The sequence below is a fragment of the Plectrocnemia conspersa genome, unplaced genomic scaffold (assembly GCF_051122295.1).
Source record: "Plectrocnemia conspersa isolate PC_06_02 unplaced genomic scaffold, ASM5112229v1 ptg000009l, whole genome shotgun sequence".
NCBI classification, from domain to species: domain Eukaryota; kingdom Metazoa; phylum Arthropoda; class Insecta; order Trichoptera; family Polycentropodidae; genus Plectrocnemia; species Plectrocnemia conspersa.
This window is the reverse complement of record NW_028277173.1, coordinates 27010856-27024400: the sequence shown is the minus strand read 5'-3', so window position 1 is coordinate 27024400 and position 13545 is coordinate 27010856. Positions and strand designations below refer to the sequence as shown.

The 13545-nt window shown below is 28.8% G+C and overlaps 1 protein-coding gene across 6 annotated transcripts in view; it reads left to right on the top strand.

The window, feature by feature from the left end:
• The window catches only part of LOC148232495 (metabotropic glutamate receptor 2-like), a 671990-nt gene extending 665007 nt beyond the window's left edge, over positions 1–6983 (top strand). For all 6 annotated transcript variants that reach the window (XM_088191656.1, XM_088191652.1, XM_088191653.1 and 3 more), the window contains 3 exons: positions 151–302; positions 2986–3175; positions 6310–6983. In XM_088191656.1, coding sequence (XP_088047782.1) covers positions 151–302; positions 2986–3175; positions 6310–6737 — 770 coding nt within the window. In that variant the 3' untranslated portion in view covers positions 6738–6983. The remainder of the gene's footprint in view (positions 1–150; positions 303–2985; positions 3176–6309) is intronic.
• Positions 6984–13545: the final 6562 nt, after the last annotated feature.

Sequence of the window (13545 nt, the reverse complement as noted above, 5' to 3'; positions counted from 1 at the left end):
TAATTAAATTTATTCGTATAAATCTAAGATCTTGACGTCGTCGCGACGAATACACTTGTTCAGGAAGGCACACATACATATAATATTTTTTGTTCCTACAAATAAATTTTAAATGATTAATAACTTTTTTTAAATATTATTTTGTTTCAGGTTTCACGATGTACACCACATGCGTCATATGGCTAGCTTTTGTGCCATTGTATTTCGGTACCGGGAATCATGTGCCATTGAGGATCACCAGTATGTCAGTGACTATATCGCTGAGTGCCAGCGTGACTGTCGCCTGTCTCTTCTCTCCGAAGGTAACATGCCAATCAAACAGTTAAACTAACCGAACGGTTAAATAACAATGGTTACGTTCCATTACGCTCGAGGTTGAGGTTTTCATTATGGCTGATTGTAATGGGAGTTTTCTTTAAAGTGCGACTTTAACAACTGACAATTTTCATCGACGAGCTAACGACCTTCCCAGTAACGGCTGGAAACTTTCGGTCTAATAACACCATTACCATAATTTATATTTATTATGGTTCGAATCTGATTTCTTGTAGGTTTAATATATTTTCAGTATTATTTCTTAAGTGCTAATTGGCTTTATTAAAAATTAAAAGTCTAGATTTTTTATGTTATATGATAATCGAATATAAGTTTGAGAAAGTAATTGATAATTTTAATAAAATGATACAATTACATTTAAATACTTTGAATTTGCAGATTTATGTCATCCAAGGGGACCGAGCAATATTAATCTCTCGAAAATTTATGGCCGCCTGAAAATTGGCATCACTTGTTATATAAATCTGCCATGAAAATCCTGTTAAATTTCTACGGCGAAAATCCTCATTTCACGACCGAAGGTCACAATTTAATATTCGATTTGAATTATTAACCTAGGACTTATACAATGGACACCAGCAAAATTATACCCAAACCCTCTTTTATCGTCTCAATAAAGATCAAAATTGACAACAATTAAATCCGACTTAATTAACTATTATATGACACAAAGATATATTACATTGTAACCATTTCCTCGTATTTTTGCGTCTCAGGATTAGAATCGTTTCTTTGATGCCTATTCGGCGAACTTCCGCCTCTGTTAAACATATTTCAAGAGACGTAAAGTTACAAAGATTGAGAATGAAGGTTCTGCGAAAAATCTATTACGCTTTTTTTTTAAAGACTGCAATAAAAAAACAATGGAGTCAATCCGTTAAAGTGTCGGCGATCGAAACCGGGAAATTCTGTTTTTTGTATCACCCAAAGCAAGTTTCTAGGTTACGACAATAGTGGTGATTTACGTGGTGAATGTGTGCTAGAAAGAATGATTTATCTTTTTAATCATTGGCTAGAAAACAAACTGTAACCATTTTTTTATTGAGCGCAGACATCAAAATAATATATAATATGCTGTAATTTTTAATAAAAAAATTACAGTTTTACTTGTCATATTTTTTAAGCGTTAAAATTAATTTAATCAGTACTTTAAACTTATTATTAAAAACTATTAATAATATAAAATACATAATTTGCTTCCTAGTAATTTTAAAATCGCATGGGATAAACTATACAATGGCTTTCGTTAGAAGTTTATCTTTGAAATTCTCTGCTTTGACACCACCGGAAATTGCATCACTTGTTTTAGCTATAAGAGTATATGCATTTCCTTTTACAAAGGCAAGTTATATCAAAACATGCAACAACTTTTTAAGATATTTTTAAACTATAGTAAATATTTTTAATAAAATATATAATATATTATTTAGTTCATTAAAAATATGTTATACATATAATCAGATTTTTATTATAAATAGGTATTTTAAAAGTCATTAAACTTTGCAGCAGTTGATTTAAAATATAAATAAAAAATAAATCTAGCATCATAATATTTCTTGTTAGCAGAATCACTAAATAAATTAATATTTAATTATATAATAAAGTCACTAACAACAGGCTTATTTAACGTGGTACATGAAAAGATAAAACATATAAAAAACTGCAGAATATTAACTTAAAGTAGCTAAAATGTAATCTAGATTTTTAAAACAAGTTTTTAGATATGCTAAATAATTACAGAAATTTCACGTGTCTGTAAAGACTGCTTTATAAGGATACAAATATTGTTTTTATAACCAAATTCATAGTAAAACTTAGTAGAAGTATGGTCACTGTCTTTAAAATGCAAAATTTACAAATATATTCTAAAGCCTATCTGAGCATACGGAACATAAATATAAAAGAGAGATTCCAGTGCAAGTGTCTTAGAATGTTAATAGCGCTCAGCGGTATATACCTAATTAATTTATATGTGATGACTTCGGTGTCAGCTCAGTAAAAGGGAAAGTAGGCCAGATTCATGTCATAGAGCCTGCTGATTTTCTACATATTATAGATTGTAGAAAAAAATTACTCACAGATTTTAATTAGTGCTTATGAAGTATTTTTTTAATTAATGTTGAATATTTAGTAACGCATCGAACTAACACCATGCATATCACAACATATTTACAAAAAAATAAAATTTATATTGAAAAATCAAAATTAAAACCTTTTTTGAAAAACGCAACTTTTGTACAAAGCAAAAAAAACAACAAGCAGCATTTGATTTAATAAGTAAATTAATACCAATTTTATGATATATTTTTTTCCACGTATTAAAAATACTTATTTTCTGTATTTATATTATTAAATAAAATCAATTTAAAAATTTTTTTAAGAATATTTACATAATAATATGATATGTACACTTAGTGTACATCACAGGATATTTTTTTGTAAATCGATTTTTAAGGTTTTTATAACATAATTTTGTCAACAAAGGCGAGGAATTTGTGTAGTCAGTTAATAATGCACGATAATTTGGTAGAAATCCGTACTTAAGCTGGGAGAAGTCAGTATTTATGCAAGGCGTACGCCGTTATTCAGTTCGACTTAGGTCACGCCGCTAATTCGAGAGCTTAACGCTAACGCTTATTAATTTTGCAGCTTTACATAATCCTAATAAGACCGGAGAGGAACGTGCGGCAGTCTATGATGCCGGTCAGGTACAGCGCCATCAACAAATCTTCAGGGACAGCAAACTCGGGCAGCATGATGGCCGCTGTGGTGGTCACGGCTGCCACCTGCAATCAAAAAGAGAAGCTCTCCAAGCAGATGCTGCCAACCGAAAACTCGAGTGAGTATAAATAATCGCGATAATTGCCCCCTCGGTTTTTCTTGCCGGTAAGCTAATGGATAATAATCGACGAGAGGGCCGTTAAGGCGGAATATAATCCGCAAAATTAGCGCCGCCGTTGTTTATTTATGGCCGGCGTTAAAATTTTATCGTACCCCCCTTCTCTCGTTTTCTCGACAAACAAGCAAACAATAAGCGTCAAATAAAACTGTTTATGATGCGCTGGCTTGTCGAGAAATAAGACCGCACTTAATATTTGCCGCTTTTAAATTAATTTAAACAAGCCCCTCTCTCGATTTCCAAAATAACGAGCTAGGCTCTTTAATTATTACAAATGGTGCGAGCTCGTTAAATATTTGTTTAAAAATTATTCCCTTGGATCCAACGCTTTTCTTCTTCTCTTTTAATCGGTCGATTACTACACTATACATTAAGTACATAATAACAAACAATTTATTCGACAGTATAACGATTGATGACTCATAAAACCCTACTTCTATGATACATCTCTAAAAATTCTTGTATAAATTTATTTTATGAGGCCATCACGATAAAACCCTTGATGAACATATTCTTGCAATTTATATAACATTTTCAGGAATGGTTTTTATAAAGGCTTAATTTAAATTATATTATTCTTTATTTAAAAAAAATTAGCTACAATTTTTTTTTTAAAATCAGATGCACAAATACAATACAAATGTATTATATCGAGTTAAAAAAACGTTTTTATGAAATGCATTATTGAAAAAAAATACAAATGTGACTCCGCCAATCCAGTAAGACACGCATCATTAATGCCTGCGTAGCTCATATATTACTGTATCGTTCCTTTTCACAGTACGCTCTCCCTAGCAATTCATAATACACTTTAATGCTAATAATAAATTTTATTTAATCACAAGTTAAGTGATCATAAAAATGAATTTTTGCCACAGTTTCCCCCGCGGCACCCCCTACCTATTAATTTATAAAATTTACTTGTAGTATAACTTTCGATTAAACCACAAGTCCAGTAATGAAATAAAATACAATATACATATAAATACGATTATACGCTTTAGTATTCTTTCTACTAATAAGTTGAAACATTTTTTATTAAATAAAAAAATAGTAAGCTACCTTGATTTATTTATTAAATACTATATGTTTTATATAATGTATTTTTTTTTAAATAATCAAGGTAACTTATTAGTTTCTGAATTTATAAAAAAAAACTTAATTTTACCTTCTATATTATTATTGATGCAAACACTTTTAATCTCTCAATAGCATGCACTAGTAAGCTTTTTTATTAAATACTGCGTTATAATAGTATATTTTTTTTTATTTTTTCCCACATACATTTTAATAAAAGTTTATGCAAAATTTCGTATTTTATGATAAAATATCATATCTATTTTTCTTGAGTTATCGTAATCAAAATTCTCTTAGAAACGTAAATTTCCTCAAAATTTATTTTGATATATCCTGTTTTATATCTTTCTTGATATTTGATTTGCTTCCGAGAAACAGCGTTATCTCACTTGGCCTAGCAACGATCGCCACGGCATTTGTGCATTTAAATGACATCTTAGTTCAGATAAGTAAATTATTTCATGAATCAGACAAATTTTAATTACTTACCAGAAAGAAAGGTCATAAAAATAATAAAAATATGCAATTTTCTCTTTAACTGACATTGGATTTTTTGACAACTATTTGAGCCACCTACTTGCCAACTATTTGTGCCACCAATTTGGATAAAATATTTGACAACTATTTGTGCCACCAATTTAGATAAAAAATTCACTCGCTTTTATTAAACAATATTAACAAAACAACGGATTTTCTGTTCTGCTCATACCCAAATCTATTTTTAAGCTTTTCGTAGATTTTAACATAGTTTTACCTTTCTTCAGCCATTATTAATACAAAAAAAGCATATTCTACTTTAACCATTAATTAAAAATTTGATATAATGTGGAAAAAATTATGGGGATATCGGAACTTTTATGGCTACAAGTATATGGTACAAAAAACATGAATTTACAAAGTACATTTTATTTCTATATTTCACTAAAAATATCAACAACAATAAATCACATTAAACTCTAATTTGACTGTATAAAATAATTCAATGCGTTTTTTATACTACATAGTATAAAGATTTTCTGGTTTCACATTTATATTTTTTAAATAGTTATTTTACTAATATGACAATGATAAAAAAATGTATGTTTTTCTATTGTCATATTTTCACATTGAAATGTCTTGTCAATTTCACAGTTCGATTTTTGTAAAAAAATACGGCAAAATTAATTTCACCAACTGAAGTCCAATATTTCATTTTTTTATAATTTATTGTTTGAGAAATATATGTATATTTTTTACTTAAAATAAGATAAAAACCTTAACTAAGCTTTTAGTAATCTCTGAATTCACTGACTATGGAATATTTTTTATTGCGAAAGAATATGGCAAGTTGATCATTTTCCACTAAATATATCAACAACAAATTTTTATTTGACTATAAAAATAATTCAATTAGTTTTTTATATTCTGTAGTATAAATATCACCTGGTCTCACATTTATATTGTTTTTAATAAATATTTTACTTATATGCTAATGATCAAATCTATTAAAAAAAGTATAATTTATTGCAATTAACATAATTTCATACCAATTTCACAGTTAAATTTTTTTTTTAAATTAGTCAAAATTTATCGTTTGATAAAAAAAAATTATATATATATATATATATATATATATATATATATATATATGTTTTACTCAAAATTAGAGAAAAACATTTCAGTATTTCTGAATCTACTAATTATAAAATATTTTTATTTTGTAATAATATGGCTAAATGTTCTTGTAATACACAAGTTATTTAATTTTAAGGTAAAACAGTAATTAAATTTATCGAATGTCTATCATATATAATAAATTTAAATATAACTAATTGTTATAGTTACTTGCGATTAGTTATAAAAGCACATAAAAATGCATTTTTTCAAAATATATTGTCTTAGTACCGTTACTCGTCGTCGTGCTACGACGAGGAATATTAAAATTATATTTAAATAATGTGTCATTTACTAGTTTTCTGTTAACCACTTTTAATATATATTTAATATGTTTAACCCAGATATGGAGTTGAAGAAGGTGAAGCTGGAGGATAGGTCCACCCAAACTGAGTCCGTCGAGACAAATGGCACAAATCATATTCATCCAAGCAGTGTGCCGTTGCTATCATCATTTCCCAGCGAGACCCGCCTCCAAAGGAACGGCTCAACACTGAGCGATCTCCCCTCACCCCAATCCGTCATAGTCAAATTGAACAACAATAACCCTACGATCCTGTGCGCGTCCAGGCCCACGGCCCTGAACAAAACAGCCGCGTCGGTCGCTTCCCTGACCCCGGCCGGTCTGCCCAAAGACTACAGTCCAACGAAGAGCGTCGCTTTCATAGACGACAATCAGACCAAACAGAGCGACCCGATTAGTAGCATTAGCAACGGTCCTTCGGTACCTCTGAACCTTTCCGACCCTTCGGTTAAAGACATTGCTTTATAGCAAAAACCGAGTCAGACCAAATCAAAAACAACTATAGAGCAAACAAGTGAGACGAACAAGCAACAAACCAAAAAAAGAACTCCAGTTGTTGTTTAAAGGCACTTTGGTGGTTTGCAAAATCAATAAAAAATAATAAAAAAAAACGTACCATATCCGTCGATAATTTCAGCGGTCCAAAGCGATGGTTGAAACGAAAAATAAAATTGTTGTGATAGCTAAAAAATAAAATAAAAATAAAAAAAAAAATACAAGAGGAACAAACACCACAACAACAACAACAACAAAAGCATAGCTTATAACATTTTATTGTCTGTGATCTTTTCGTAAAATTATAAGTACGCTATTTTTATTTATTAAATAAGTGTAACATAAAACAATGTACATTATATATATTATATTATTATTAATATACAGGGAACGATTGTTGAGAGTGATAATTTAATAAATTATTAAAAAAAAGAATTAATAAAACTGTTATCGAATAGAAGAATTTCCAATAATGTATGTGTAAAGCAAAATATAAATCATAATCATAATAATATATAAAATAATAATAAATTACATTTAATAGTAATTGAATTTTAAAACGTTGTTAAAAATACATGTATTGTTTTTTATTTACAGATATATCACATACAACAGTTGCTTTATTATCATATAGTATATAAAATATATGTGTCGATTTAAAAACATGATATATTATTTTACTTAATGTAGTTATACTGTAAATAATAATATTTATGTAACAAATAAATAATAATCAATGCAACATAAAATTGTATATATCATAATCTCTAATGACATTATTGTTGTTATTTTATATTATTTTTTAATTTATTTGTGTACAGGGTGACACAAATTTGTTAATATGAGAGAAAGAATGAATGATTATATTTATCGAATATGTATTAATAGCTCAATTTTTATTTCGCAACGAATATACGTAAAAGATGTTGTTATAAATGTGTCAGTCCTGTGCATGTAGATAAGAATATATTGTTTGTATGACAATGAGCCCTTGTTTTACAAACAATATGTTATTGTTTATAATGTCATTGAAGAGAAGTCGTGATGTTTATTTGAGATTTTATTTATTCATGTATTGTACATACGTATTATATATTACCATGTAATATTTAAATATAATAAATTATTGCAATTAAATTGTGTTCTATTAATAATATATCCCTAACGTATTATTTATATTATTTACATTAACAAAATATTATTATAATAATCCCAACTCTATAAAAAAATATTTTTATATAACAATATTACGAGTGAGAATCGAATAAAGTACATTTAAACCGAAATTTGACAATAGGAGGGTGCAAAAAACAGTTGGTAATTCCCAGAAGTCAAAAATCTACGTCAAAAGCAATAAAATCGTGAGCGTGCTGACACGATTTTGTTGCTTTTGACGTAAATTTTTGACTTCTGAGAAGGGACAATTGTTTTTTGCACCCTCCTATTAGTCAAAATTTGATTTGAAAATACTTTGATCAGCCCTCTTAATTTTTACTAAAAATATATATCTACTGGTGAAAATATATTTTTTTCTTTATCAAAAATACACATTTGCTGTAATATTTATACACAGGATGTAAATACATAATAGGTATTAAATATTTAAATATATTTATTACTACATATAATTTTACTAGCACTTGCCAGATAAATTATATTTTCACTGGTAAAAATATTATTAATAAAATTAAATAAAAAATGCTCGAATGAGATAAAAAATGATAGATTTTTTGAGTCTTAAAGACTGCAATTTAAAAAAGGTAAGTCTCTCTGGTCTCTGGTTCATCGTGATTATCTGAGTGGTCAGTGAGTCCTTGTCGAATAGTAAGTTCGGGTCGTGCAAAATGCTGTGACAAAGTGTCAAGTCCTTTATACTGGTACTTCAATAAAGCTTGGAGAATAAGGAGAGAAATTCAATTGAGAAATAATTATGTAAATTGTTATAGTAGTATGCTTTTATTTTTAATGATTTCACATATATTTTCTTAAATAACGCAATGCGTTATACAAGGTCTAGAAGTTTGGTCTCAATAATAAAAATGTAGATGATTTTTGCCATATTATATTTAAGCATTACTGATTTAAAAATTAAAAAAAAAGAATAAAGAAAGGAATAGCGTAGTCTGCAACGTGTCAGACTAGTAACTCAGAGGTTACGGGTTCGAGCACCGGCAACGGCACTTGAATTTTTATAATATAAAAATGCTCAATTATTAATTTATTTGAATTGAAATTTTTAGCGTAACCTCAGATTGATCAACACGATATACTGATGGTATAAGCTGCTGACTATTGACTTGAAAGACTTTGGTAAAAATCGCATATGCACCTTAATGTTTTCTTTAATTTAAGAAAATATTTTGCTCTCAATTTACCGCCAGCAATTAATCGCTAGCAGTTTACCGCCGCTTCAATTGCTCGCATTGCCTCCAAATGATCAGTGTCATTTTTAATGGATTTTCATAGACAAAAATTCACAGTATGTGTTTGTCTTGTATTTTTTGAGCATTTTTTTGTGTTAACCTTTACTATATACATAAATTTAAATGTAACTGCTATTTTTATTTTATTACATTTATTGATAATTAATTTTTATTTATATTAAATTAATGTTACGTTTTTTTATGACATAAAAACATCTAATAATTGTTTAAAATACTTTTAGGGTTTCATAATTTTTCATCTGGCAAAATGTGAAAAATTTTGCATCACGTACATATTTTTTATTCTAATTCAAAGACAGCGAAACATGATTATTTATGCCTTTTTCCAGAATCCGGGACATCTGCGCTCAGATACGTGCATAACGTATAAGAGGAACATAAATAACGTATGACGTCTCAGAATCCTCTAGCAGGACCCATGCAAATCTTTAAATGGGTACGAGGTCCGAAAGCATGCATAGGATATTATTTTGGGCAAAAAGCGCCGGTTAAGCGGAACAACGAGAATGGGGATGAATGGCGACAGCCACTTAGCGAGATTAAATTTCCGTTGTGGCATCGATAAAACCTAAGGGGGACCAAAGGAGCCCCGAGCAGTGATTTTAGGAGGTTGATGTGGATTTTGGTTAAATATTACATGGTAAGGTCCGATGCTTTGTTCATTAAATTGATTACCAGGGGTAAATTCAGGTCAAAATGTACAAATTCCCAAAATAATTATTAAAATATTTCTTATGAATGGTATTTAATTTATTTATTAAATAGGTTAGTAATATATAATTTGCCAAATAATGAAGTATTTTTTTATATAAAAGAATAAAAAAAATATTTAAATTAAATTAAATTAAAAACAATAACAACAAATAAATTAATTAAAAACTTATAGGTATTAAAGCCGAAGGGGTGTGACTTTGCAGCCAAAATATCAGGTAATTTTTACTTTGATATTTTGTGTTTTTATGTTAATTCCAGGTTGTTTTTATGGTAGTGGTTAGTGTTGTTACGCAAAACATTTGTATTGTATTTTCTAGTATGAAAACAGGCACGTACCGTGAGATACTTTTCCTTTCGCTCACCCACGAGTTAAATGACGAGAGTGAGTGAGAGATAAGGGCGTGCATTCCGCATTGCATTATCTAAAACATTTGAAAAATATTAGACTTTATATGAGAATTTTCACAGAGAATAAATACTTTAATGCGAATAATTTGAAATAAAATAATTATATGTGTTACATCGTTACGCTTCAATGTCCCATATAAACCCTTTATCTGGAGACTTCAAGTAATACTACAATATAATACAGTAAGTCGCAACCGCAGTTAAATTGAGTCGTCAAACTTTATGGTAAATCGAATGGTTTGATTTTATATATATATATACATACATTGTTGTTGTTGATAAATCTTAGTAATGGAACTTCGGGTACGTAAGTAAATGATTTGTCATATACACATACAGCAACTTGTGCAGATTTAGATGGTATGTTTATTATGGTAATTCTTTATATATATAAGGGTTAACGAAAAAATATTCTGCGCTGTTACAATGAATATAAAACTGTTATAAATGCCAATTTATTTGTACCTGTCGTTCCATAAAATCCCTTCCGGTTGTCTGTCATTCGATAGACCGTTAAACGATCGGGAATAATTTACCATCCTGAACTATATGCTATCTATACGAACGTGTCTCTTCACCAGATCGATTCTATTTCTCTTCCCGATAAGATAAAAACGAGTCGTTACACGTAACAGTTGAGACAAAAATCTAGATTCGCAGTTAACGGCCCGATAAAAAAATATAGTTAACGTGCTGAGAACTAACGCGTTGAAATTCGAAAAGGAATCCATTCAACTTTATTTTTTGTTTAGTTAAGCATTAAACTGAAACATTTTTTTATTGTGGAAAAAATAAATTGAATTTGATGCGATGCAAATAAAAGCTCGTTTTTATTCGTCTGGCTAAAGTTAAGATTTATTGCTAATAGAGTTAAAATGCTTCGGTGAATTTTAAATAAAGAAAATAATAATACAAATTGCTTTGCCAATATAACGTCGATCTGTAAACGCATGAAAGGCTTCCAATTTTTTCATTAAATATATAATAAAATAAATCACTCGAATAAGGCATTGTATAAAAAATAAATTCAATTTATATAAATGAGTTTTAGAGTATTTTGTTTAGTTGTTTTTACGAATATATCAATAAAAACTTAATTTAAATTTTAGCAATAATATTTTTTTATTCTTCATGCAAAAAAGGTACTTATGATGTAGTATTAATAATTTGTGATCTGTCTTAGTAATAATATACCAATAAAACTTGTAAATAATATTTAGTGTTAGTTTTTGGTAAAATCGACAATTTCTACTCTAGAAAAGACTATATTAAAATAATAAGGTTTGCTGGTTTGTCATATTCTCCATTTTGTAATATCAGTTAAAAAACTTACATTTAAAATTAGATCAATTCTTGAAATAATGAATATCAATATTTTAATAATTAAATTAAGTAGCTAAAAAATGCAATAAGTTGCATTTATAATGATAACTTAAAAATATGTTTTTTATTTAAATTGCTTGCTAGAACATCACTTTAAATATTGATAGACTTCTATAAATATAATTTTAATTGCCTTTATAATATATTGTTAAGTACTAAAATTGACATGATGATTAAATTTAAAAATCATATGTTTGCCACGCAAAATGATAAATTGGTTCTGAGGTCTGGTTGAGAATATCTGAACAATTGTTACGAATTTGTAAGGCTTGGAATGCACTTGACTGAATGTAATTAAAAACATTTTTTTTGTTTGAGCAATGCCATTCTAAAATTAAAATAAAAAAGACTTATAAAAAAAAGTAAGCCAATATAAACACAGACAAATTTAATTTCACATTACAAAAATTATTTATTCTTTAAAATCGATACACATGTAAAAAATCACTACACTTAGCCTTGTTTTGAATAAACATTATGGTGCGAATCATCTATTATTTTTGGATAACTACTTACATAAGGCCACCTGAAAGTTTTGTCTATATATGCGATCTCATTTAAAACATTTTGCGTGTCCGCTCGGGGAGTTTCAACTGCTAACTCAAAAAAATCCATTAAATTCACGTTTATGAATTCTCTCTTTTGCCGACACAATTAAAAAGGAATGAAGAGACTATTACGGTAAAAACATTGACGGGCGGTATCTCCTATTTTCCTTTTTTTATCAACTTAACCCTCTCATTACAGAAAAAAAATAATGGATCTCTTTAATGTAATTGAGATATATCAGGTTTAAGATAAATTAAATTATTTATGAAAAACCGTTAATCGAACCGACAAATTGCTACTAATAGTAAAAATTGAACTTAACTGAAAAAAGCTGTGGGTTATAATAACAGACAATAACCAAATATGCTTATATAAAAGTAATACAAGAATCATTTCTGAACTTTTTTGATTACAGAGAATATTTGCTTTGCTCTGATTTTTATAGAACATTATATTTTTAATTACAAGGTTTTAGTAATACACATTTAAAATATATGCTACAAAATTAATGCTTTAATGTTTTTCTATTTTTTTTTAATATACGCATTCGTGCATCTTTGATTGTTTACGCTACATCTGACACTACACAATACTGATACAGTCTGAACGTCAAAAATTAATGAAAGAATCATTCAACGTATACAATTAATAACGCAATCGATTTTCACTCAACTCAACGATAAAAATCGACGTCAGTTTTCAATAAGCATCGTGCCGACTTCGTCTCTTTCAGCGCTCATTATTCAATGTGTTTACTCTCTCTCCCACCCCTAACGTTTCAGTGAATAATAAATTCCAGTCACCCAGGGCCGGCGTCGTCGTGTTTTTATTTCTATTTTATTTTTTTAATAAAATAATAAAAATTGTGTTTCTTTGTGCGAACTTAATGGAGTTGGATAGTCGCTGGGGCGGGATACGTGCGCGAAATGACAATGGACGCGAACGAGATGAGGAAAAATCAATTATCGACGTGATATACGAGTTGTGAACGATAAAGACGAACGGGGGACATAAGGAATGTGTCCTGCTGTACTCGGGGACATAATGGGGCAGATTCGGAACTGTCATCGTCGTAGGAAGTATATTAATCTTGGAGCCGTGTAAGAGACGGTAACCCTCTCGTAACTGCAATGCAGCAGATTGCTTATTAAACTTTAGCTCATTTTATTTTATATTGTAAAACTACACGATCAATACAAGAACATCAACTTTAAGTTAATTTATATTTAAATTTTAGTGCTCCATCAGCGATCGGTAAAAATTATAAGCGAAAAAAATACGCG